The sequence below is a fragment of the Sinohyriopsis cumingii genome, chromosome 3 (genome assembly GCF_028554795.1).
Source record: "Sinohyriopsis cumingii isolate HCF-2022 chromosome 3, ASM2855479v2, whole genome shotgun sequence".
In the NCBI taxonomy this organism is placed as follows: Eukaryota; Metazoa; Mollusca; class Bivalvia; order Unionida; family Unionidae; genus Sinohyriopsis; species Sinohyriopsis cumingii.
Window position 1 is genome coordinate 106743332 of NC_142963.1, and position 26401 is coordinate 106769732.

Genomic DNA, 26401 nt, shown 5'->3' on the forward strand with positions numbered 1-26401 from the left:
GAAAAATGCTGTTTTCCTCAGACAACTCGACTAATTATGTGTTTTAAGTTCGAATGATTTATTGATGTACGTTGGCAATTTCGAACACAAACAAAACTTCTGATTCTCTCCCCTGCCAACACAAGTTTGAGTTGCGACTGTGTACCGCACAAATATAAAAAAATTAACGTGCTATCTGCCCACTATAAGATGTATATATATCACTGTATAGCATTTTTTGCCAAAGGATTCTCGATGTAAGCGATTTCTTTGGATATTCTTACATGTTTCCTTCTTCAGGTTTGGCGTCAGCTACATAAACCAGCAGTGAATAAAACGCATTTTATGATTGGCTTGATTCCTCATTTGAACTAATCCAAAAGCACGTAACAAGCAAGGTTTAAAAATGGCTGCCTCCATAGAAGAACAGTCGACGATTGAGGAGTCAACATATAAATCGATTTCTGCCCAGTTTCTCGAAATGGTTCCGATTCGTCGAATAAAATGGCAGGTAAAGAACAATACGCTAAGGTCGTGCTAAAATTCTAAGGTTAGCGTTTTCCTAGCCACTAAAACTAGACTTGATGCATGTAAAATACCCTATTCAGTGGGCAGGGTCCAGTTTTTATGTACAAATTTAATGCCGCAATCAGCGACCTAGTATAAAAAATCGTAAAAAATCAAATACACAAGTAAGGTAAAAAAGGTCCATATTTTTAGATACCTATAATAAAACAAAGCGTAAGAATAGTATTCACTTGACCAGAGAAGTCAATGGCAGTTCACAGCAGAAGAGGTTTATGCACCCCAACCCCTATTTTATACATGCATTTTTCACATCCAAATGCCATTTTTGACAGCATGTGGTGCTCACAGTGCAAATGCAAGCCCTTTTCCTGGATGAAAATTTTGAAAAACATTGTCTACTAAATAGTTTGATGTTATTCAGAATAGTTGTCATCCAAGCCGTTTTTGAGATACTCTGCTTACCTTGAACCCACATGTCTACTGCTATGGGAGGCTAGCTCTTCTTCCTAGCCAACTATTGGTATTTCACTATCAACATACTGCAGAGCAACTATGGAAGGTGTACATGCCTGACATCAATTTTAAGAACAACACAAGCCCAAAACACCTAGTTCACAAATATATCCATATCTATAAATAGTAAACAATAATAGCTGAAAAAGTCACACCATAGCCTCAAGTTAAGAAATTTGCCAGGGGCCAATATACGAAACTGGACCCTGCCACCTCAGTTGGAGACCAAACTATGGACTGAATCACCGGAACGGACATGGAATATATGCAAGTCATCTATTAGTACCATTTTTATAAGTCTTTGGTATGACTCTGCCAGGGATCGAAACCACGACCTCCCGCATCCTAGGTGGATGCTCTAACCACTAGGCCACTGGAGCGGTCGTTAATTTTTGTATTATGCTGTATAATGATAGATATAAGCAATAAAAGGTGTGATGTAATTTATAAAAGCTTACATTAAATACCGAGTACAAATTTTATATTGCTGACAAAAGCCACAATTAATTTTAAATGCAACTTTATAAAGAATCATACAAACATAATAATAAACATATTTCCAGACATGGAAGCTTAATTGAAATGTTAAAAAAGCAATCCAAACTGCAAAGACTTTTTTGAATAGGAAGAAACTTCATAGTGATTGAAAGAATGGTAAAAGATATTATGAGTAGTAAATTATTAAGGGATAATAACTAATATTAGCAAATAGTGTTTTAAAAGTATGATTATACAGTCTGATTAATGTTGAGTGCAAACAATGGCACATATGAAGAATTCCATGTTTGTTCTGGTGATTAAATTATGTTTGGGTGATTCTATAAACCTGCAACCAAGTCGTTTAATGCGGACTGTTGTAAATGTCTCTTTTCCCATTAATGTGTTTATTTTCATGACCTCCAAAAATGGTGATTTGGATTATGTTCTCATTGTTTATCAAGGAGGTCATTAAATATTGACAAAATAACAGAATTTTAACATGCATTATACAAAATCCATTCCAGAACATGCACCCCAAAATTGACAAGTTGGAGCTAACAGACTGTTGAATGGTAGTGAAAGTTATAAGACCTTCTAGGAAATAGTTTTCATTGTGATTATTAATGCACCAACCTGACACTATGAAATAATATTAGGCATAGGCGTACATTTATTGGCATATAAGAATGGAAACATATTAACATTAGAGAAAATACTTGCACGTCAACAAGTCATTCGCTTTTAAAGTGTTTGTGCTATGTAACATTGAATTAGTTAATATAGGTTTATTACGTGCATTTACATGTTATTATGGCTTCATTTCTTTTATTATGTGTAGCACAGCAAAAAAAAAATTTTTCTCGTTCCAGTGACTAATAATATTTTGTATTATTATTATTATTATAATGATGGTATGAATAAATATTGTTTCTCAATGGTAATCATCATAAATTTATGATCCTCACAATAGTATGTTCATTTATTATTGCTTTTTATATTATTGCTATTTACATGTATTGTTTTTATTTGTTAATTAAGATGAGGAGAAAGGAATACCATTTAATTCCAGCTGTCATTACTTTGATATAAGAATATGATTAAAAACAAGAAGTTTTTATTGTTTTGCACTTATGGAAATGAAAACTAGCTTAGTTTCTTAGTCGGTGATCATGTGAAAGTGTGAGTACTTTTTTATATTATTATTATGTATGGGTTTATTCCAGGATGCCTTAATATTATTCTATGATATCTGTCGGGGTAGAAATAATTGATAGTCCATTGTTATCTCTGGACCAGCAGATTTTTCTGGTTGCTGGTAAATTACAGCAGTTTCCCTCAAAACTGATATAAATAAAAATTCTTCAGCAATATTTTCATCTACATAGGTCATCTTAATTCCATCAGATACTTAAACTTACCGTCAGTCCTGCTGATAAAAGTGTCACACAAATTTACATGCTCATTTAACCTGTTAATATGTTGTATAATAAGGTTTTTTGTTAGTGAATATATACCTTTGTGCATTCCTTCAATATACTTTCCATGTACCTTGCATCATCCTTGCTGAGTGTCTAGTTATTAAATGCCATTTTGTAATCAATGTTTGGTATATTGTTCATACACTGGAAAGCTGCACTTCCATCTGCAAGATGGTTTCCAAATCATCTGACCCACAGTGAAAATTTTATAACAGGATTCAGGCAGAAATCACTTGAAGCTATGTCAGGGCTGTATGAAGGCTATGGCAGCTTTGTTTCTTCACGATACCTGATTATGTGCTTGTGTGTAGTAATAGAGTAGTTGAGTTCCAGTGTGCAAATGGGTGTTTTGGTAGTGTTCTTCAACTTTTGGCAACAAAATAATCCAGCTGCATGACTGTTCTTTTGCACTGAAATAAGGCCTGTTAAACTTTCTTGACAGTCTGACTAATTCTAGTGAATTGTAGTGTCTGTCTGTTTGCTCTGATCCTGACTTTATTGTTTTATCATGAGTTTGGTTTATCTGCAGATAAAGTGCAGACTGTTCTAAAGCAACACTGCTAAGCATTAAGCATGGCTGCAGTACAAAAAGGTATAAATACCACGATCAGTCGTGTGATATTCATATTATGATGTCCTGTGTTATTGTGTCTGACTTCTTATAAAACTTCAGGAATGTTAAAACTTTTTCCCTATCATTTGATTCACATACACACACATGTTCAGAGTTTACTTTTTTCAACCTAGCATTTAATGCAAATTTTATATTGTAGCGATTACCAGTATTGTCAAGGGGTGTCATTTATTTCAAATGGTAATTTATTTCAGTTTTAAGAACACATTTTGAGGGGCCTCGAGTGGCCAAGTGGTCTAAAGCGCTGTTCGTTACGGATCACTGCCATCTCACCTCTGTCTGTGGCGGTTCGAGTCTAAGATTCCGCCAATGTGGGTATGTGAGAAAGCTTGCCAGTAGCTTCTCGAGGGTCGGTGGTTCTTTCTGGGGTTTTCCCGGGTTCTTCCTCCACCATTAATACTGGCCGCCATGTATAGCCTATCATGTGCTGAAAAAAGGCGTTAAACCCCACAACAACAAAGAACACATTTTGGAATAGGAAAATTAAAGGATACTCCTCTTGAATTGGATTGCAGAGCCAGCTCTGACTAGTGTTGTAATTTTCTACATTGGATCAATGGCGTGAGGGACTCGATTTCAGAAGGAAGAAACTGGTATAAATAAATAATTTACCAGTAGCATCAACTCATTGAAATATTACTTTGGAAAGAAGACTAATTCAGTGATAGTTGTAAATATTAATTAAAACACTTGTAAAAGATGGCTTGATTACTAAAATTAAATGAGTAAACACTACAGTTATATGGGAGCAAGATCAGAAAAAAAATTCCACATTGCTGCCATTTTCTGTTAGGCCAGATAATTAAACATGTCATTCATTTTCATGAGACCAAATGGAAAATTCTAGTACCAACCTCACTATTCACACACTAAAAAAAGACCAGGGATAGTAATGCTTAGGTTTGGTCAGAAATATAGTTTAATGTTATGTTCATAGTCCAGAATGTGACTTGCATTCTTAAAGTGAGATGTCGTATTGTGAATTAAAGTTTTTATGACTATTATTACTACTACAAATAAATGTTAATTCCAGTGAATAATTATTTGAGTATATTAATCCACCCAAACTGAAAAACTAAACACAGTAATAAAACTGATTATGCTTTGGTTGTTAAGGCAAAAATGAATATTTCTTAAAGGTCACTGGCCACATACATTGTGCAAATGTGTGATATTATAGTCAATAAAAAAAATGCATTTGTTATGTATGCACACCATAAAAATGTTTAATTAAACTGGAAAATCCACTTTCTTAAATGAAAAAATTATTCAGCAATTTCTGTAAACAATCGGTAGTTTCCACGTGCCAAATACAGATAACAAAATCACCAAAGAGATGGGAATATCACCTGATTGCTTGAAGGCACCTGCCATTCATGCATGGTATTTTATAATGTGCAAAAGGACCAATATTGTATTGTATCCAGATTAACTATTTGATGGTATCTCGCAAATAAAAAAAAATCATTATTTGAAAATACATTCTCAGTGAGTGCAAATGATAATATTTTCATTAGCATGGGTTACAAAAGTATTATTAAGCAAGTTATTGCTGTGTATACTATTTACATCAATGCCCATTTGTATGAATCATGATTACAAATGGCAAACAAATCGAAGCCCGAGTGATGAATAAACAACTTGTTTACAATTAATAATGATCTGAATATTTAATCTATAATCATAGAGAAATAATAGCTATTATTATGTTGTTTACAAAATAAATGTTACTGGTCAGGATCATTAACTTGATTTTGGATGAAGGTCAAGAACAAAATACAGATCAACATAACATATAATCATTGAAAAAGTCCAACTAACAATTCAAATGAAATATACAGAAGATATTTAAGTTCAAACTTTGATAGCAAACTATTTATTTTTATAAATAATGTCTACCTTTGATACATTCTTAATGGCCATAGTTATAAATACTATAGACTTACTAAGGATGGGGGACCCCGAGTGGCCGATTGGTCTAAAGCGCTCACTGTTATGGATCATTGCCATCTCACCTGTCTGCTTGGGTTCAAGTCTCAGATTTGGCCAATGTGGGTGTGTGAGAAAGCTTGACAGTAACTTCTCGTGGGTTGGTAGTTCTTGCGGGGTTTTCCCAGGTTCTTCCTCCGCCATTTATACTGGCCGCCATGTATAGCCTATCTTTTGCTGAAAATGGTGTTAAACCCTACAACAACAACTACAGCAACTAAGGATGGTGATTCAGAAATTGAACCTCCCACTGCTACTCTGACTTAAAACTGGCATACCCTGTCAACACAACATTGTTCTGCCCACTGTAGCAATTTCAAAGCTGGTGAAACAAATGTTATAACATCTTGGCTAGCCAGCATGTTTCACAGAAAAGTTGTCCTACCAAGCTAGATCTATTGGTGTGCAGCTAGTAGATTTAGGTTATTTTTAACCTTGGTGTACAAGTCACACGGCCTTTTTTAATAACCAGCTGTGTGTGTGTGCGTGATTTGGATTTTTACCATGGCTTTAAAAAGTTTTCAGTCATATCGCTACGATGTCTGCAGTATGGCAGTTATTAGTGATGTTTAGCACTGGGGCCTCATTTCGCAGACATGACATGTAGCATCATGTCCCACCCATTCACATTATTCTGGCACAAGGCTGACCAGTCTTAACACTAACCCCTTAATGCTGAGCACCAAGTGATGCAGCTGTTAGTACCATTTTTTAAGTCATTGGTATGACTCTCCCGGGATAGAACCTGTGACCTTCCTTATCCGAGGCGGAGGCTCTAATCAGTAGGCCACTGGGGCGGTCTTAATAACCAGCAGATTCCTAAGGAAACAAAACAAAAATTGTTTGACTTCAGTTAACATTAGCATAATCATTTAAATTACACCAGATCTTTTGAGAAAAGCAAGAAAAAACTTGAATATTTTGTGCCAAAATTTAATTATAAAACTACTTAGTAACCACATTTTTACGTGTATACATTTTATAAGTGATATGTGGAGTATTTTAAGTATTTAAATAATGGTACCAGTATTATTTCAATGTGAAATATGTATCATTTAAAGTATTATTAGTTTTGTTTAAATTTAGTTTAGACTTGATTTATTTTTGGTTTTGATTGCTCTCAAATATCTCATTTTATGATAGGCTTCTTAGTAGGTGTTGGTAACAAACATAGATATCTTTCCACTTTGGAAAATGTGCAACGTAAATTGCATGTTTTTAATACAAAAAGCAATTTTGTGGTCTAAAAGGCATGTCTTGTCAAACACACTTGAAAAATGAAAATTTCCAGAAAATGTAGTGTTGACTTTGTCTGTCTGTCTCTTGACTTTTCCAGGACCTGCTGGCAGCATGACAACTATGTTGGTTAAATTGGCAGAAAATTGTCTGCAGACTTGCACCAGAAATTTGACCTGTTAATTGATTAATTAATTAATAAATCCAGTTAACCAAATTACCTAACTATAAACAAGAAGACTAGGTGTTAGGGTTAGCGCTAAAAACATTAAAATTAAAACTTAATTATTTGTTTTTCTATCATTACCTCTATGGTCTAGTATGACAAATGATGTGATAATAATAAAATAAAGATTATCTTAATTAGATTTGTTTATTGTTGTGAAAAAAATATGACAATTTAAAAGCACAGTACAGTGTTGGATAATTTGGGAGAATGATTATGTCTGGAAAATTGGATAATCAGCATCTTAATGTGCAGTTTAAAGTTTTGAAAGATGTGGTTGATTTTGCAGACCCACAGCATCGAAGGGAGTCAACTAGGTCCAGATGTTCAAAGAAAGGTTCTGGAAGCCACTGTTCTAAGTCCCATCTGCCAGAGATACCCACCAGCACTTTCTTATCGCAGAGCGTTCATGAAGAAGTTTATTCACATTGTAAGCTTGGAAAAGAATCATACAAAGTTGTGCATTTCTTTGGTACTGAAAGATGTTGTTTTTTGTTACTGAACAGAATTAACATTTGTCAAATAAGATGCATATTTTATTATTGGTTGATCGCAATTATCTGTTACATTATCGTCCATAAAGTATTAGTTTGAGTGATGTTTCTGGAAAGTGAATACGTTCATTTAATCCAAACTTTACAGCAGAATACATGTATTAACAATCAGTATTATTTGAAAAGATGCCCAAAAGATTATGGTGGAGAATGAATAATTGTGCAGTGCTTTATATACACATAATCACCCAGTGCACTTTAAGGCTTACAGCTGTCAGGTCACAAGGATAAATACCTAATGAATTTCTTCCTCATATGCATGAAATTTCTTATTAGTTTATAGTAGAGATGACAGCAATTATAATGAATATATGATACAGTAAACCTTGATTTATCTGCTATAAATGGCATTAAAAGACATTGATTTTGCTTCCAAGACTGAAGTTAATCATTCTGAAGCAACTAGGGAAGTTTTGTAACCATTCTTTGATTATTTAATTAGTATATATAAATGTTTTCCAGCTTGAAGAGTTTGATATTGAGATACATGATGAAGTTTATGAGGCATACACTGACTTACTTCAACAGGAGGAGGAAGAAGATGACACTTTGTGTTACAAAACCTACACACTGGTAAGATGTACATGATAAATTTGGTCAGACTTGTACAAATTTGAACCCTTTAAAATCTCAAAATTATGGGGAAAAATTCAAAATTTAATTAAAAAAAATTCAAAACTTATTTTGTGATGTGACAAATTAGTGAAATTATATAAAAAAATATTATATAATAAATATCAACTGTGAAAATATAGTTTGTCCAAAATGAAAGGGCATCAATCTGACATTCAAAATGACTGCCACTGTAGCCATATTAAAAATCTTGCTTTGGCTGCTTCTCCTGAATGGTGTGCATGACCCAAATATGTAAAACTACAATTGAGAACATGTTATTTACTCATCAAAGCCTACTGAACATTCCTGAAAATAAAAATTTGAAAATGATGACATCCAATCCAATTTGAAAATCATGTTATCAGTATTCTTACTGAATGTATGGTCATTTCAACATTTGGTTTTCACTAAAAGATTTATGATGCTAAATAAAATTGGCACCAATCTGGTGCTTTATATGGCCACCACAGTGGTTTTCTTTAAATCCTTTAATTGCTACTTCTCCAGAATAGATGGTCCTATCAATATTGAATTTTCACCAAAAGACATCTTATGGTGTCTGATGTGCAATATGATTGCCACTGCAGCCATCTTGGAAATCGTGTTATTGCAAATTCTTCTGACGAGAAGGTCATATTGACATGGGCTTTTCACCAGCAGACATCTTATGATGTTTAGCTGGGCCTAAATGAAAATGATGTTGATCTGAGGTATACAATGGCTGCCATAGTGGCCATTTTGAAAATCCTGTTATCACCTGTCATGAATGAATAGTTGTATCAACATCACATTTTGATTGAAAGACTGCATATGCTGTCTAATTGGTCCTAATTAAAAATGGTGGCAATCTGATGTCTACAAATGACTGCTATAGTGGTCATTTTGAAAATCTTGTTATTACCAATCCTCCAGAACAGATGGTTGTATCAACATGGGATTTCTCCTTTGAATATGTTTCCCAATAATATGATAGGAATATTAGCCTGCTGCCTTGTGAATCAAGCCCTACTAAAAGACAGAAATTAGTTTTTGTCTGTCTATATTGATAGACAAAGGGCAATTACTCTTGCTCAGTACCTCCCCTTGTTATCACCAGATGTGCCAGTTTTAAGCTTTGCTGCTGTACAGACTACACATCGTACAATTCATCCTCTAACAATCCAGCTGTTTTTGTGTTCCTATGGACCCATACAGTTAATTTTAGATTTATTGTGCAGATTTATCTATCTACTGCATGTTGTCTGCATTATTTTTCAATTTCTGCCAACTTTTGAGTAATTTTTCACGTATCCGAACTTTGTCTTATAGGACCACTATGCTACCATGCTATCATTGACCTTATACAAGGTCATTACAAGTTAACGTACCTTTGACTTTATTTTCTTACTCTGTCTGTTGTTGTAGGGTTTAACGCCATTTGTCAGCATAAGATAAGGTTATACATGGCAGCTAGTATAAATGGTGGAGGAAAAAGCCGGGAAAACCCCAGAAAGAACCACCGACTCATGAGAAGTTACTGGCAAGCTTTCTGACATACCCACGTTGATGAAACCCAAGACTCAAACCCATGCAGACAGAGGTGAGATGGCAATGATCTGTAATGGTTTTGCGCTTTAGACCACTTGGCCACTCAGGGCCCTTACTCTGTTATGGAGCTCTTATAAACAAAATTCTGAAGTACTGATTGATAATTATGCTTAGGTTTATTCATATTTCATGCTGGTTTTGATAGCGGTATGGTTCAATTAGTAACTAAGCATTCTGCATAAGTTTAGAACAGGGCTTCTGATTCAACACTTTCACTAATCTGTTAGTTATGATCTAGTAATTTCAAAATATTACTGGTTTCTACTTTAGATTGTGTTTTTGTGTCATTTCAGCAGCATGTCAATTTAAATGATTTATATGCAACTTCAGAGCATGGAAGTCTACCATGTCTTGTTTTGTTTATACCACGTATAGACCATTTATAATATGTAGTTAGTGGAAGCCTGGGCTTCCGTTTTGGTTAATTATTCTTATGCTGATTTGACAATTTATGCTAGTAGCTAAAAAGTCAAGTACTAATTTGCTATTCTATGCTTTGTTTTCTATTCTTGTGTCATTTCAGGAGGAATGCTTACTTTAAGCATGAACTGCACATTCACAGCGATCGTTTTTTTGGCATTGAATGGAAGGAAAGATGGAATAAATCTAGGAAGACAACCTAATTGTTGGCAATTAAGGTCTCATTGGGGAGTATTCCCCCATTTGTATGCAGCCCATGAGGCATAAGTCCTTCTGTATATCAGAGCATGGCTTTCCGGCCTTTAAGTCCGACCAGGCCTTTGGAGCAGTCATTACCAGTGATAGCTGGACCATCTTCTATTCTGCCTGCTTCCAGGTTGACCATTTTCTGGGCAAACCAGCCGTCATCGCTAGTAGTACTGTATGTTCAGTGCTTGCCCACAAGGGAGAGCTAGTGACATTTTACTGGGGATGTAATTAAGTCTTCATACCACCTGGTATATCTTCTCTAGGGTTGCAAGTAGACCCATTTAGGCTTCGACATACAGTGCATGCAACAGAACTCCTTCAAATCCACCATCCTTCACATCTTACTCAGATCTGACTGGAAGGACAGTAGTTAGCTTTCAAATCGCCGTTGAGGACAATTTCATTTTTCAGGTGTTGGCTACTTCAGAATGCCCCCACCCTTACCACTGCTCTAAAGAATTGGTCAATCTCATTGAGGAGAAAGAAATGGACAGACATCTTCAGAACCGATCTCCCGGCACTAGACAAGAATGTGGTAGCTGTTCATAAGTAAGCTCATCTGTATTTCAGAGCAGACAAATAGCCACATTTGAGAGGCAAGTGACCAAGTCTGCTCAGCATACTATGGCCAATTCTTGGACGGGTTCAGCCAATCAACTCTTGATACGACGTATTGCTTGGGTCCAATCCACATCGCTCCTACCTTATACCCTCCATTTCCAGATGATTTTGTTGGGGTCAACATTTCTTTGGAGGAAGTTCAGAGGCATACAGCTCAGGAAATGCCCCTCCACCTCACTGCTCAACCCACATGGATGTTTTTGTTAAATATCCTCTCGTCTCTTCTTAAATACACCATCACATTGGGAGACAGTTGACTTTCTATGACAGGAGATACAGTCGCTCATCAGAGGTGTTGGAGCTTATGCAAAGGCCACAATCCTCTGTGTTTTACTCAAGGCTGTTTCTTTTTCAGAAAGCACACAGAAAGTTGAGGCCCACCATCAACTGGGGTTTCCTCACTCAATTCAAGATGGAGATGGCAAGTCAATCTGCCTATCCGTCAGATGAGGTGAGTATGTAATCAGTCTCAATCTGACAGATGCATACTTTCATGTCCCTGTCTCCCACAAGTTTCTTCATATCACTTACCATGACACCGTCTATCAATTCACCATTGTTCCCTTTGGTCTCAACATCAGTCCCTGGGCTTTCACTTAGATTATTGAAGGCATCATCTTCCTGTTCTGGTCAACATCATCTACAATGATGGCAGCATACCTGGCAACATCGTCCAGAAACACTTGGTAAGTTCTATTCTACTCCAAGGCAGGAATGAGCTTCTTTCTCTTCTAGCTCATCTTAACTTTCTAGTGAACTGGAAAAAGTCAGACCTATGTCCATCCCAGAACATTGTCCATCTTGGTTTGGATTTCTTAACCAACTGGGGCCCCAAGTGGCTGAGTGGTCTAAAGTGCTCACCATTACGGATCATTGCCATCTCACCTCTGTCTGCGTCGGTTCGAGTCTCGGATTCGGCTAATGTGGTTATGTGAGAAAGCTTGCCAGTAGCTTCTCGTGGGTCGGTGGTTCTTTCTGGGGTTTTCCAGGTTCTTCCTCCACCATTAATACTGGCCACCATGTATAGCCTATCTTGTGCTGAAAAATGGCGTTAAACCCTACAACAACAACAACAACAACAACAACTTAACCAACCAGAGGTTGGTGCAGCTTCCTTTTGTTTGCATCACCAGTATAGGTCGAACTCATCGAGTGTTTCCAAGACTTGGATTTCATTAGAGAGTTTTGCATCTCCTCAGTTTATTCAGTGCGGCGGTGGACCTGATCCTTTTTATGCGCCCCTTACAGATGTCATTGCTGACTCAGTGGTGCCCTTTATAAAGTTCCCTCAACCAGGCCATCCTGATCATGCATGAGATTTGATCATTCTTGCATCAGTGGCAAAACCCAGGTTGGCTGACCATGGTAATCCCACTAGAGAAGCCCCAAGCAGAAATAATGGTATGACCAGTGCATAATTTTGGGGTGCCCACCTCTTGCCGGACTTAACTACCGTCGGCGGCATGCCTCCTTATGTCAACCTGAATTCCCTTCAGTTCATATCGGAGGGTTAGGTGAGTCTCATGACACCATTGGGCTTCATGGCCCCAAATAGGTTACCATCTGTTGATAATTAAACAGTCATAGCCCCAAATAGGTTACCATCTGTCAATAATTAAAGTCATAGCCCCAAATAGGTTACCATCTGTCGATAATTAAACAGTCATAGCCCCAAATAGGTCACCATCTGTCGATAATTAAACAGTCATAGCCCCAAATAGGTTACCATCTGTCGATAATTAAACAGTCATCGCTTGCTCTCTTTCTTAGGTTGAGAACAGCAGCCATGCAAGATCCTGTTTGCACCCTCAAGCATTAGATTGAAGCGCACAGAGACAAGGCATGTGCAAAGAAGGCAGGATATCATCCTTCAAATCCTTTATTTGGAGCTAAAATGGTTTGTACACCTGGTGTACTCTAAGGTCTCACCAGTTCAGAGTCACCTCTCGTAGATTGCTGCTCAGAAGTTTCGAGCGTTTTCTGTGAGTCTCACATTCAACTGCAATGTACCAACCCACGATATAATAGAAGCTGTTGGGTGGCAGGCAGTCAACTTTCTCGAGCCTCCATTTCAGAGATTTGGTATCGCAGAGGCAACTGAGAATTTGACGGGTCCAGTGGTGGCAGCATAGACAGACACCAGACCCAACTGGAGCAATCAACATAGCTTGTTAGCTTTGCTGAATTTGTTGGTAAGAAAATTTCAGTTATCATCTTCTTAACCATATGTTAGGGTCACAGGTCAAGTGAGCCAAGGCTGTGTTGCTTATGTAGTTAGGAGAATGGGTTATCATTTGCATGGGGGAATTCAGCCATTCTTCCCTAGAAAGATACCCAAGGGAGAGGTCAGATGTTCAGTATCCCCTCCTTCTATTACTTATTCTCCTAATGTAATGTGATTGTGGAACGTATTATGTTTCTCCAAGAATACTTACCCAATCACATTACATAAAAACCCTCCCAACCACCTTGCCATGCAGTCATCTTCATTAGTATCTTGCTCAGCTAAAAACTGGTGACACCTAGTGGTATCAAGGGAGGTATTGGGCAAGAATTATTGCCCTTTGTCTATTGATGTAGACAGGAAAAGACAAATTTTAGTCTTTTAGTAGGGCTAGATTCAGTAGGTAGCAGGCTTATATTCCTAATGTAATGTGATTGGATAAGTATTCTTGGAGAAACATAATTTACTGAAAAATTTGCTTTTCACTAAAATATGTTTTATAAAGACTGGTTGGGCCTAAATGAAAATAGTATCAATCTGATGTCCTGTATGGTCACAATAATCTTGAAAATCTCATTGTTACTACTGCTGAAAAGTAGTATTGCCATGAGGTTTTCACCAAAAGAATTCTTATGATGTCTAGTTGGTCCTAAATGAAAAGAATGCAGCTTACACTTCCAGTATGACTGCCACAATGGCCATCTTGAAAATCATGTTATTGCTTCTCCTCCTAAATGGATGGACATATCAACATGGGTTTTTACTAAATGACTTCTTATTATGTCTAGATGGTCCTAAATAAAATGGTGCAGCTAAGTCAGACGTCCAATATGGCCAGCATGTTGTGCATCTTGAAAAACTTGTCAACATTGGTTTTGAATGAACTATCATATCAGCATGGGGTTTTCACTGAAATACTTCTTAATATATTTAATTGGTTGTAAATGACAGCAGGGTGCCAGTCTGAATTCATATATGACTACCACAAGATTTTAGATTTCCCCTCTGATGCCAAGTGTGCAGAAGTTTCTTTTTCTTGCTAATTATAGAAAGTAAGTGTACATCTTACATGTGTGACATTGAGAACATTGACATAATGTGATACATAGTGTGATACTTACTAATGATAACAATATTAATACTTTCGGTAAATGGCATAATGGGCCCATTATCTTATCTGCTCTAAGGTCCGATAAATGTATTTGTTTGACAGGATAATTTTTGGTATGTACCTATCCAGTTGGTAAGAAATAGCAATATCAGTGGTACAGGTAATTTAGTAAAAATTCAGTGTTACAGGTGACAACTAAATCATAATAACTATGGTAAAAGTATGACTAAATAGTAGTTTAAGTGGTACATGTTGTGATATCTAAATAGTAATCTCAATGGGACAGGTGATAATATAGTTGTAAATCTCAGTGGTAAAAATGGTAATATATTTGTAATCTCTGGTACAAAAGATGACTAAATAGTAATCTCAGTGGTACAAATGATGATGAAATAGTAATTTCAGTGGTACAGGGGCCCCGAGTGGTCTAAACTGCTCTCTGTTACGGATCACTGCCATCTCACCTCTGTCTGCGTAGGTTCGAGTCTCGGATTCTCCCAGTGTGGGTATGTGAGAAAGCTTGCCAGTAGCTTCTCAAGCGTCGGTGGTTCTTTCCGGGGATTTCCTGGGTTTTTCCTCCACCATTAATACTGGCCGCCATGTATAGCCTATCGTGTGCTGAAAAATGGCATTAAACCTTACAACAACAACAACATCAGTGGTACAAGTGATGACTTAATAGTAATCTCAGTGTTCAAGTGATGACTAAATAGTAATCTCAGTGATACAAGTGATGACTAAATAGTAATTTCATTGGTACATGTGATGACTAAATAGTATTATCAATGTTACATGTAATAACTTAATAGTAATCTCAGTGGTACAGGCAGTGACTTAATAGTAATATCAGTGGTACATGTGATGACTAAATAGTAATCTCAGTGGTGATAATATACTAGTAAGTCTCAGTGGTACAAATGATATTATACTAGTAGCCTTAATGGTACAAGTGATGACTTAATAGTAATCTCGGTACAGGTGATGACTTAATAGTAATCTCGGTACAGGTGATGACTTAATAGTAATCTGATTGGTACAGGTGATGACTTAATATTAATCTCAGTCGTACAGGTGATGACTTAATAGTAATCTCAGTGGTACAAGTGATGACAATAGTAATCTCAGTGGCACAGGTGATGATTTAATAGTAATCTCAGTGGTACAGGTGATGACTTAATAGTAATCTCAATGGTACAAGTAATGACTTTATAATAATCTCACTGGTACAAGTGATGACTTAATTATAATCTGAATGATAAAATATTTTAATTATATTTTGAATGGTACAAGTGATGACTTAATGTTAATATCAGTGGTACATGTAATGACATAATAGCAATTTCAGTTTAATGTATCTCTTTGTGACACTCAGGAAAAGTCTCTGACTCCCAAAAATCTGAAGAAAAGAAAATTTGTTTTGGACTCTCCATTTGTGAAAAGTGCTCTATAAACAAGGCTACCAGAGATTTTTGCTGAAAATCTGTATTTTTGTCTGCAGTTGTGAAACATAACCAGCATCTAGAAGAAATCACTTAGGAAATTGGAATACTTGGTATATAGAGTTGATATACCTCTAATTTATTCAGTATTTTCTGAAGTTCTGCTTCTGCTTGCTTTATTTTGAATGACTGTTGTTTTTTTTCTAAGAAAGAAATAAGCAATATATGCAGTGATTTTACAGAAATTGTCATTGAAACAATTTAATTTTGATCTTGCCAAACTATTTGCGATTTATCTGCATTAAGGATGGAAAAAATCTATACATGTGGTCAGATTGTACAAGTTGCACTTTAACTATTTATGTGACTTGCAGTGCTGTAATCCTATGGACAATGCAGACCTCTATCATGTGATCATCCGTTTAGTTAATAAATCAGACGTCAAGTGTTTAACTTTTTCTCTTTATAGCCCTGTGGCAAGACCATATCACTGCAGGAGTCCGTCAGTATGATTTCCTGTGGGACTACAGGACTTACTACCTGGCAGGTTGGATTCTTAATTTTACACCTTTCAAGTATTTCAGGCACTGCTGAGATATAATTTTCAAAGGAATCTTGTATTGCTTTTAAGAGTCATATTTAGACTTCAATGGAATCATTGGCTTTTCATATATTTTCCATATCTGTCTCTTGAATAGTTAGGGACAAAAATAAATTTCTGGAAAGCATTGCAAATATATAATTATAGTTTCAACATTCGCTGCACTGTGAACCCAAATTACTTAAATGGGTATTTACTATAGTTACGCTTACACAAAGAATGGATGCCAGTCAAAGACTATTATATAAGATCAGTTCAGCAGATGTGCCCACAATGTTGCTATCAGCTCTCAGCGAGTGAGAGATAAGGGTGTGTGTTCTGAGTTGGCTAGTTAGCAGTCATTCATTTACAAGTGATCAGCATCGAGAATAGACAGGTTGTGTTTGGTTATTATCTTCTCATCCTTTGTTCAATATTTTATGTTTTATTGGAGCTTGACAGTCGTTTCAGGACTCTTGCATAAGCTATGCTGGTACAGATTGGTCAGTGGAAAAACTGTGTAAGAAAATTTGTGTTCTTAATATTATTATACCAGCTTTTAGAAAGAATTTTTTATTTATTTAGAGTTACAAAAAAAATCGGAAGTGAACTCAAGATGGCATCTAGACACAAACCTTGAGCATGAGATTTTCCCACAAAGACTTGTACATGTTTACATTAAGGTGTTGTCAGGGAACAAATGCAGATATAAAACAGGAAATTGATATTTCTTCCTTCCTTCTGTCCTTTTTCTGTTCCTTTTCGTTTCTATTCCTCTTTCGTTTTATCATTCATTCGTTCATTCATTCTCTTGTATCAATCTCATTCATCTTTTCTTTCCTTCATAAATTGTTCCTCCTTTCCTTCCTATGCTTTTTCTTTCCTACCTGCCTACCTTTGCACCATCACTACTTGATCAAAGGGCCCCGAGCAGCCGAGTGGTCTAAAGCGCTCTCCGTTATGGATCACTGCCATCTCACCTCTGCCTGCGTGGGTTCGAGTCTCAGATTCGGCTAATGTGGGTATGTGAGAATGCTTGCCAGTAGCTTCTTGTGGGGCGGTGGTTCTTTCTGGGGTTTTCCTGGGTTCTTCCTCCACCATTAATACTGGCCGCCATGTATAGCCTATCATGTGCTGAAAAATGGCGTTAAACCCTACAACAACAACAACAACAACTACTTGATCACATTTGATGATATTGTCAAATTTGATATATAAAATTATTCAACATATGAAAAGTCTTTTATTTTTTGGTTCTCGACACCATATGCAATAATGTGCAAAGATTTGTGATAATGTAGATTCAGATCTGTTGTTAGATAAAATTCTGGCAAAACATATCTTCTATGTTCACTTGAAATTAAGAGTTGAAAATATCATACACCCTGATTTGCAATATTTTGTGAGATCTGGCTCATCTATGCTTTAAACATTTTGGTACACTTTTTACACAGATAAGTATACAGCAGTTGACCCTTACAAAAAAATGGAGAATGCTCCCTCCAACTGCTCATTTGCATATTGATACTACAGTTTTAATTTTAAAAAACTTCTAGTGTTTGTTTGAAACAAGACTTATGAAAAATGAAGAAGTTATATAGTTTACTTGGGTATATGGTTTTAGTGAATTCTGTCTATTTGCCCCAAGCTGCTGTCTGGTCAGCCATATACTGTATACATGTATAACACTTCACACCCACGGGTGACAGATCCAATTGTTTAATTGTTCATTGTAATCTCTGTTATGTGATACTTGATTAACTGATGCCACCTATTGACAGAGGGGGTCAATTCAACTTCAGTTTTTGTGAAGATGATTAATAAGACACATTAGGCAAAAAAGGTGTTTCCTGTTGCATTGGTTTTAAATTAGCATAGGTATTTTTTAAACATATATAATAATTAACATATATAATAATTAACATATATAATAATTAACATATATAATGTACTTCAAGTACTGTTTCAAGTACTGGGCTCAGTTGGACCTTGAAATCAATTTTGGGAATTTTTCTTTTACATTTTTTTTTTAACCCTGGAGGGAAAAAAGCGCTAGGGTCAGCAATGAAAAACATGGATGATCGGCTGACCGGAAAAATACTTTTGGGGGCTTACGGTAAACCTATGTAACAACATTGTCTTTAAAACTAATAGAACTTCACGTTCTTTATTCCAACATTTTGATTTGCTGTTTCTCATTGACAAAATGTACATTTAAAACAGTGACACCTTTAAAAAACCTCAACGAATTTCATTAACAATTAGTTACTGAGATGAACTTTCATTTTATTATATAATTAATTAAACCCTTGATTAATTAACTGTAATGCACATATTAGAAAGACACATTTTTTATATGTAAGAGTTTTTTTTTAATATCTTAGAGTTATGCTTGTGATTAGAAGACATAAGTAACTAACTTACCATAGAATTAACAATGTTAGGCACATAATCACTTTCTTCTAATCCATGTATGTATGATTAATAATTTAGGTATGTGTGATTAATAATTCATGAATGTTTAATTAATAATCCAGGTATGTGTATGTGTAATTAAAAATCCAGGAATGTGTGATTAATAATTTAGGTATGTGTGATAAATAATCCAGGAATGTGTGATAAATAATCCAGGTATGTGTAATTAATAATCCAGGTATGTGTGATTAATAATCCAGGTATGTGTAACTAATAATCCAGGTATGTGTGATTAATAATCAGGTATGTGTGATTAATAATTCATGTATGTCATTAATCGTCCAGGTATGTGTAATATAGTAATCCAGGTATGTGTAGTTACTTTGAGAAACACAGTTAAGTTGATTAAATGTTTTCATTATTTCAAGATAATTTGTATACATTTGACCACTTCAGAGATATTAATTTTCTAGTATGTTTTTGGAAAATAATTAGCATTTCTTGTGGAAACTTATTTATCCTATATACTGAATATGATCTTTGATTTGATCATGATTTTTTTTTTTCACACTACAGGCAGCCCAGCATCTAGCAGAGTGGGTCTTACAGAATAATCATCTCTTTCAGAACAGGTGACTTATATATAGATGTGTGTGTGTGTTCTCTGCATTCGCTTCAGATACATTAACTTTGCAAGCTGAAAATGTTAGAACATGTCAAATGAAATATTCAAAGAAATTTGATCAATTTTCCTGACATATTTATAGAGACATTATATTTGGCAACATTGTTAAAAGAGAAAATGGCAGCATTTAATCATGTGTATATATGATGTGTTTGTTATTGCATGATTCAGACTTCAATGTATGCAGCTCTTGTTTGTATATAACAAAACAAAGAGCAACTATTTTATTGTCTAGTTAAAATGAGATTAATTAATTCTGCAATAGGTATGATGTGAAGAATTAATATCAGAGTAAGAATTCTAGTAATATATACTTAAAAGATTCATTTTCTTTGCATGTCTGTCCTTTTTCCAAATCAAGGGAAGAGATGGGTTTAACCTAAATAAAAAGTTTTAAAACCAAAGGAGTATTCTGTAGAGGTTGAGAGGATTGAGGAGAATTTCACTTCTTTACCTTTGGTCAACAGCCATGAGTTTTTATATTTAAAAGGACTCTATCCTAATCTTTATATACTTGGTTTTTTCAATAATAATAAAATGGCAATTTTGGGGTGAAAAAACTATGATAAAGTTAAAAAAGAAAATCTATCAGAAACTTTAAAAGGTCTACAAACATCATCCTTTGGTATTCCTAGAATTACGTCATCAAAATTAAGATGGGTCCCTCAGAAAATTCTTTGAAATATGTATTTAATATAAATCTCCTTTAGATTTTAGTTTAAAGGTCAGAAGAATTTCGTAAGCATTATTCAGCTTTATCCAGACTCAAAAGTCACAACACTGAGTACAGTATATAAAATGAGTCTCTTAGTATCATTCAGAATTGGCAGGTATGAAGAGATCCAAAAAGGGATAATCCGGAAATTTGCCTAATTATAATATTACTCTGAGCATAGTTATTTAAGACCCATATTTTGTGAATTTGAACAGGAGTTTAGTTTCAGTTGTCAGACAGTTTCATGGCTACAGGACCTGGAAGTCATAAAACTTACTATAGGGCCAGACCTGGAAGCTAAAACACATATAATGATGCCAGTCCCAGCAGTCATAAAATTTACTATGATGCCAGGCCTGGAAGTTGAACAACTTACTATAGGGGGTTTCACGGTTGCAATGGAGTTACTGATCATAGTGCCTAAGATTACCTCCCTTAGCTCCAGTGTGCATGCCCACAAAAAAATTCCAGTTCCGGATAGTTCACCGTTTTGGTTAGCGAAACATAAAGTCAACAAAGGAAGGAATCTTAGCTGTACTACAGATCATTATGGTTAAACCAATGAATCAATTATATATGTCAAATATCTTTTGTTCATACTAGGACATTAATTATAGACATTAAATCAGATAATTAGATTCAGTATCCATACTTACATTATATCAGATAATTAAATAATATTTACTTTCCATACTTAAATGATATCAAATAATTAAATTAAATACACTGTCCATACCTGATAATTTAGATTAATTATCCATAATTTCAGATTTGTAGGAACATTTCACTTTGCTCTCTGATTTTAAACATTTATTGCACATTTTTGGCTATATAACTTTAATGAAAACAATCTCAACAATTTGCATTCTTCTTTGTTGATATATCCTTCTTTCTCAGTTACTTTCACATGGCTAATAGTTCGTTTATAACATGAGTTAAGAAAGTTATAACACAAGTTCGATAAAAGTATTATAACATGAATTCGATAGGTCAGCTGATTTGTAATGCTGAATATTTTAAACCAGAAAAGTTTTTTTTTTTTAAAAAAGGAACACAGAATATTTATGTATTTAGTAGAACTTAACAAAGCAATAATTACATTAGCTATCATAACGATAAAGGAGTGTAATTAATGCAGATGGAATATTTATTCATATTTGGGTGTAAATATCTTACAATATTCAGATTAAATAACATGCCCAGTGATGTTTATTTTTGTTTCATTTTCTTTTTGACTTTTGAAACATCAAGTATCGAACAGTACATGCAATAACTTTCAGAATAATTTTTCTTTGCTTATGCTGACACGTAATAACTCTCAAATTTGCTGGGGTCTTTAGACAACATTTCTGATTGCCGCCAGCAAATTCATCTAGAACAGCCTTCTTAAAATTAGTTTAATTCTGTTTAACTCTCCTTGCATCAAATATGTAAGTTTTAAAGATCCAATTATTTCACAGATTCCGTTCTGTTACTTTGGTTCACCTTTTAAATCAATATTGATCCACGTGACCTGATGTTAAATTGCAAACAGTATGAATTAGAAAAGAGACTGCTTGTAAGAACATACTCTACAAGTCAATAATAAATGGATACTCACAAGTATTCATATTTGTTGCCTTTATCTGTCAGTCACTCTTTCTAACTTAGCATCATTTTATACTCATTTTTAACCAGAAGTATGTTTATGTAATATACATATGCGAACACACATTCATTCGAGAATATATATACCCATGCACCAGATGAAATGAAACAGACATACTTACAGACAGACAGGCAGATAGGTGAGAGCCACAAATATCCTATACATGCATAGCGTGTCTAACATCGATATTTCTCCAAATTGTATACATGTACTCTAAACTTTCCAACCGTTCAAGGAAGGAAATAAAATTAAAATAATCATCAAGGAGACTTGTACATGTGCCTGTCTGTTCAAGCATGGTTGATATTTGAGCATTTTGAAAAAACTCGAGTTATTTCAGGAAAAATATAATTAACATTAATAGAAAAGCAGTAGTCTAAATCAATAATAAAAGAACCTTAAGAAGTTAGAATTTTTTTCTTGTTGCTGATCAACTTCCATTAACTGCTGTGATTGAATTAATTTGCAGTTATGTTTACCCCCATTGCAAATAGGTCTCTGCCATCTTTTGCTCAACCTTGTCTTGCATCGATCAGTAATCAGTATACTATATTACATTATTTATCTTACGTGCGTAAGTGTCAACCCCTTGAGATGAAAACCTGTACGCCAGACCAATAAAAACCTTACAAAGACAACAAAAATACTTTCACGAAAAAATGTATTCATACATTATATGAGATCAACAGTTTTAAAACAAATGCTATACACAAATTATCATGACACATATTTACATAATTATTTACATTTCTGAAACTTTATTTCATTCTTTTTACTTATGACACTATCGTCTTCCTGCTTTGGCTGAGCAAAGAAGCTTTTGATGTATGCTACCTTCTTCATTTAAAAATTTCTTTCATGCAGTTTTGTCCTGAAGTGTTCCGCCAGATCATAAATGCTCAACACCACCACTTTTATGTCTTTACTGCATATTTTACAAAAAGCATGTGAAGATCCTAACTTGGCTACATCTACAATGCCAGGGAAGACTTTAATCCCTGGCATTGTAGACTTTAATCCAATCAGCCTGAAACTTGCCACAACCTCAGTCAGTGTCTTCAAGCTTGCATTTCTTTGAGTTACACTTAGTCAATATTAGAAATCCGAGTGAGCATCTAATCTCAAAGCGATAAACGACAAGATCTTCACACACTGGAGTTGAACCATGAATGAAACTCATTTCATTATCAAAGGAAAAGTGCGGTTTTGATTATGATTTGATTGGTTGTTTCGGGCCACCATAATCTCACTGAATTCTCATGCTTAAAAAAATGTATGCCCAGAGCCTCGGATGCACACAAAATGAAATTTTTAAAAATGAAATTTAAACAATTTTTATGAAAAATGTACAAAATGGTTGTACGGCCATATACTGACAAAAAAGGAAAAACCTATAAGTTGTGGGTAAACCATACAAGTTGACGCATATGTACGTGTATTATATGATTTATCTTACGTATATTTTATGATTTATCATACATATGTTATATAATTTATCATACGTATATTATATAGTTTATCATACATTTATGATTTATCACACATATATAATATGATTTATCGTACATATAGGATTTATCGTATGTATATTATATGATTTATCTTACGTGTATTATATGATTTATCTTACATGTATTATATGATTTATCTTACGTGTATTATATGATTTATCGTATGTATATTATATGATTTATCTTGCGTGTATTATATGATTTATCATACATATATGATTTATCGTACTTATATGATTATCATAAGTATATTATATGATTTATCTTATGTATATTGTATGATTTATCATATGTATACGATTTATCTTACATATATGATTTATCGTATGTATATTATATGATTTATCTTATGTATATTATATGATTTATTGTTCATATATTATATGATTTGTCTTTAGTATATTATTGCTTATACACTTACAAATATTGTGGATTCACAATTTTTGTATTATACCAATTTTTATGGATTTTGTATTTGCTACGAATGACAGATTTAAAGACCCAACAAAAACGGTACTCTGCCTTTGGAAACAATAATATCCTTTCCCTAATCCACATAGTTAAATAATAAATGAAAATGTCAATATTGGCAAAACCAGGCATTTTTTTGACATGCAAAAGTAAATAAATTCACATTTCATTGTAATATTTTCATGACAGATAAGGTGAATCATAAAAGAGAAGAAAAAAACCTGCAACTGCAGTTCAAAGGAATCAATATAAGATCAATCTATATGTTTCATACTGTACCAATTGCAGAATATTTTCCAGCTGGTGGCATTAATCTTGAAGTCAAATGCCTTTTAGCCTGGGAGATGCAACTGGCAACCTTGCTTGAAAACTGTTCTTAGAAGATAGTTTGATTATGAGACAGACATGAAGGTGGATATTGTTGTGCAAAAGGGATCCTTTGTGCTGTGGCAGCATATCTCTTCTCGGTGGTAATTCCCTGTTGGCATCTACCAATAGGTCAGGGAGACTGCTGGGTAAACTGGGGACCTATTAGGATGATCTATGATGTGGAGGTCCTGACGCTGTGAAGAACCTATGGGATTATTCAGAAAACTGGGAAGGCATACAGTTAATCCTATTTCAGACTGAAGGTGTAAACTGCCCATTCCCTCTAGTCTGGAACTGGACAAACGTAAAGAGGGAGCTTGTTGTTCAGCCCTGTAGCAAACAAGGCTACCACTGGCTCTTCCCAGGTTAAATAGTGTGTCAGTAAACAACTGTTGTCATTCATCAAGGACTGCTCATAGCCATCTGAACTTCAAAATATTTTTTTAACTTGAATGTGGCAGGCTTTGAGACTCTGGTTCCCTATTACTTAAGTCCAATGATCCTCATCTCATAGCTAAACAGATTTATCAAAATAAAATGAATTTGTGAGAAAAGTTTTCAAATTTAACAAACCTTTCTGTTTTCTTGGAAATTTGTGACATACAGCTACTGTAAATAAATATAAGGAAAGCACAATTATGTCTCTGATGGGCAAGTTTACTCTTACACTGGAAATGGCTGCTCTGTAATTCATAATGAATATTAGCTTTACTTTCCCCACCCCAAAAGCTACATGGCTGACTCAACATCAGGTTCAGTTGTGAAGAATTGAGTCTCACATATCAATTTACCCTATCTCAAAATTCTTCCAGTTGTGGCAGTTCTTTGTAAGGGAAAATATTTATTGTTTATATAGTTGTATTTGTGTTTGTGTATGAAAAAAACACCTCTTAATCTCCAGTTTATGCAATATTTACATTGAATCCTGTAGTAGCTCATTTGTCCTGTCCAACTTAAGATTGTGATCATATAATCTCATATTAATTGTTCATCAATTTGTCATTATGAATTGAAGAAATTAATTACGGCACCATATAGTCACTATTGTGTAGCTGTGCCGTCAAACATCCATTTATAGAGATTTTTTTGCCTTAGTTGAATCTTTATAATTAACTAGATGGAAGTCAAGACTGTCAGTTATGCTTTTGACCTATCATATGATTGTTGGTTTACTCAATACCGATTTAATTTCAGACAGGTACTGGAGTTAGGAAGTGGCCTTGGCTTAACAGGTATTGCTGTCTGTATGAAGTGTTCAGTGCAGACATACACATTCAGTGACTGCCACCCAAACGTTCTTTATCTTTTAGCACAGAACATTCAGCACAATCTCAACCATGCTAAATCAAAATCATTATCACCAGAGCATGGCACACATGATGAAAAGGTCATACGGACTATTAAACGTCATCTAAGCTTTAACAAGGAGATGATGTCATTGGATGATGAGAATGTTTTGTTAGAGCTGAGCGAGTCAGTTCAGTCTCTGTCTGATGGAGATTCAGATTTGTTTGACGATGATGTCTTAAAAATGCTATCCTCATTTGATCTGTCAGAAAAATATTGGGATCTGAATTCTTCAAGACAGATTGGACTTTTCAAACAAAATCCCAGCATACGATTGGCCAAGTTTGACTGGGAGGCAGATGACATGGAATTTAGTGCAGATCTTGCAGATAATGTTGATGTCATTATTGCTGCAGGTTAGTAATATTCTTCACTGATTTCTGAAGATTGCTTACTTCCTCTCTCTCTCTCTCAATTGAAAACTGCATGATAATGAGCTTTGTCAGTTTTGGCTAGCTGGCATTAGATGATTTTATAGAAGATAATCACTTTTTAATGGTGATATAATTTTAATCATCATAGTTAATAATGTTTCACTTTGAAAGTACCAGTTTTTAAAATCATATAACATACATCATAATTGTGATTTCAGGAACATCATAGTGTTCTGCATAACCATTGTTCAAGCTTGATGATGAAATTTTACAGTTTAATCTTACAAACGTTGCAGTATGTGAAGTAATTTGTTTAGATTCAGATAATGGTTCCACATTATCCTTACTTTAATCCATTTCTGCCAAGCTTTGCTATTTAAGTTTCAATACTTGTATATTTTGA

At 34.8% G+C, this 26401-nt stretch overlaps 1 protein-coding gene across 1 annotated transcript in view; it reads left to right on the plus strand.

Moving 5' to 3' along the window:
• The first annotated feature begins 359 nt into the window (after positions 1-359).
• Positions 360-26401, plus strand: part of LOC149803488 (protein-lysine N-methyltransferase EEF2KMT-like) — a 31466-nt gene continuing 5424 nt past the window's right edge. Inside the window, exons 1-6 of the mRNA XM_089953211.1 lie at positions 360-490; positions 7353-7493; positions 8080-8190; positions 16353-16430; positions 19455-19510; positions 25472-25980. Coding sequence (XP_089809337.1) covers positions 386-490; positions 7353-7493; positions 8080-8190; positions 16353-16430; positions 19455-19510; positions 25472-25980 — 1000 coding nt within the window. The 5' untranslated portion in view covers positions 360-385. The remainder of the gene's footprint in view (positions 491-7352; positions 7494-8079; positions 8191-16352; positions 16431-19454; positions 19511-25471; positions 25981-26401) is intronic.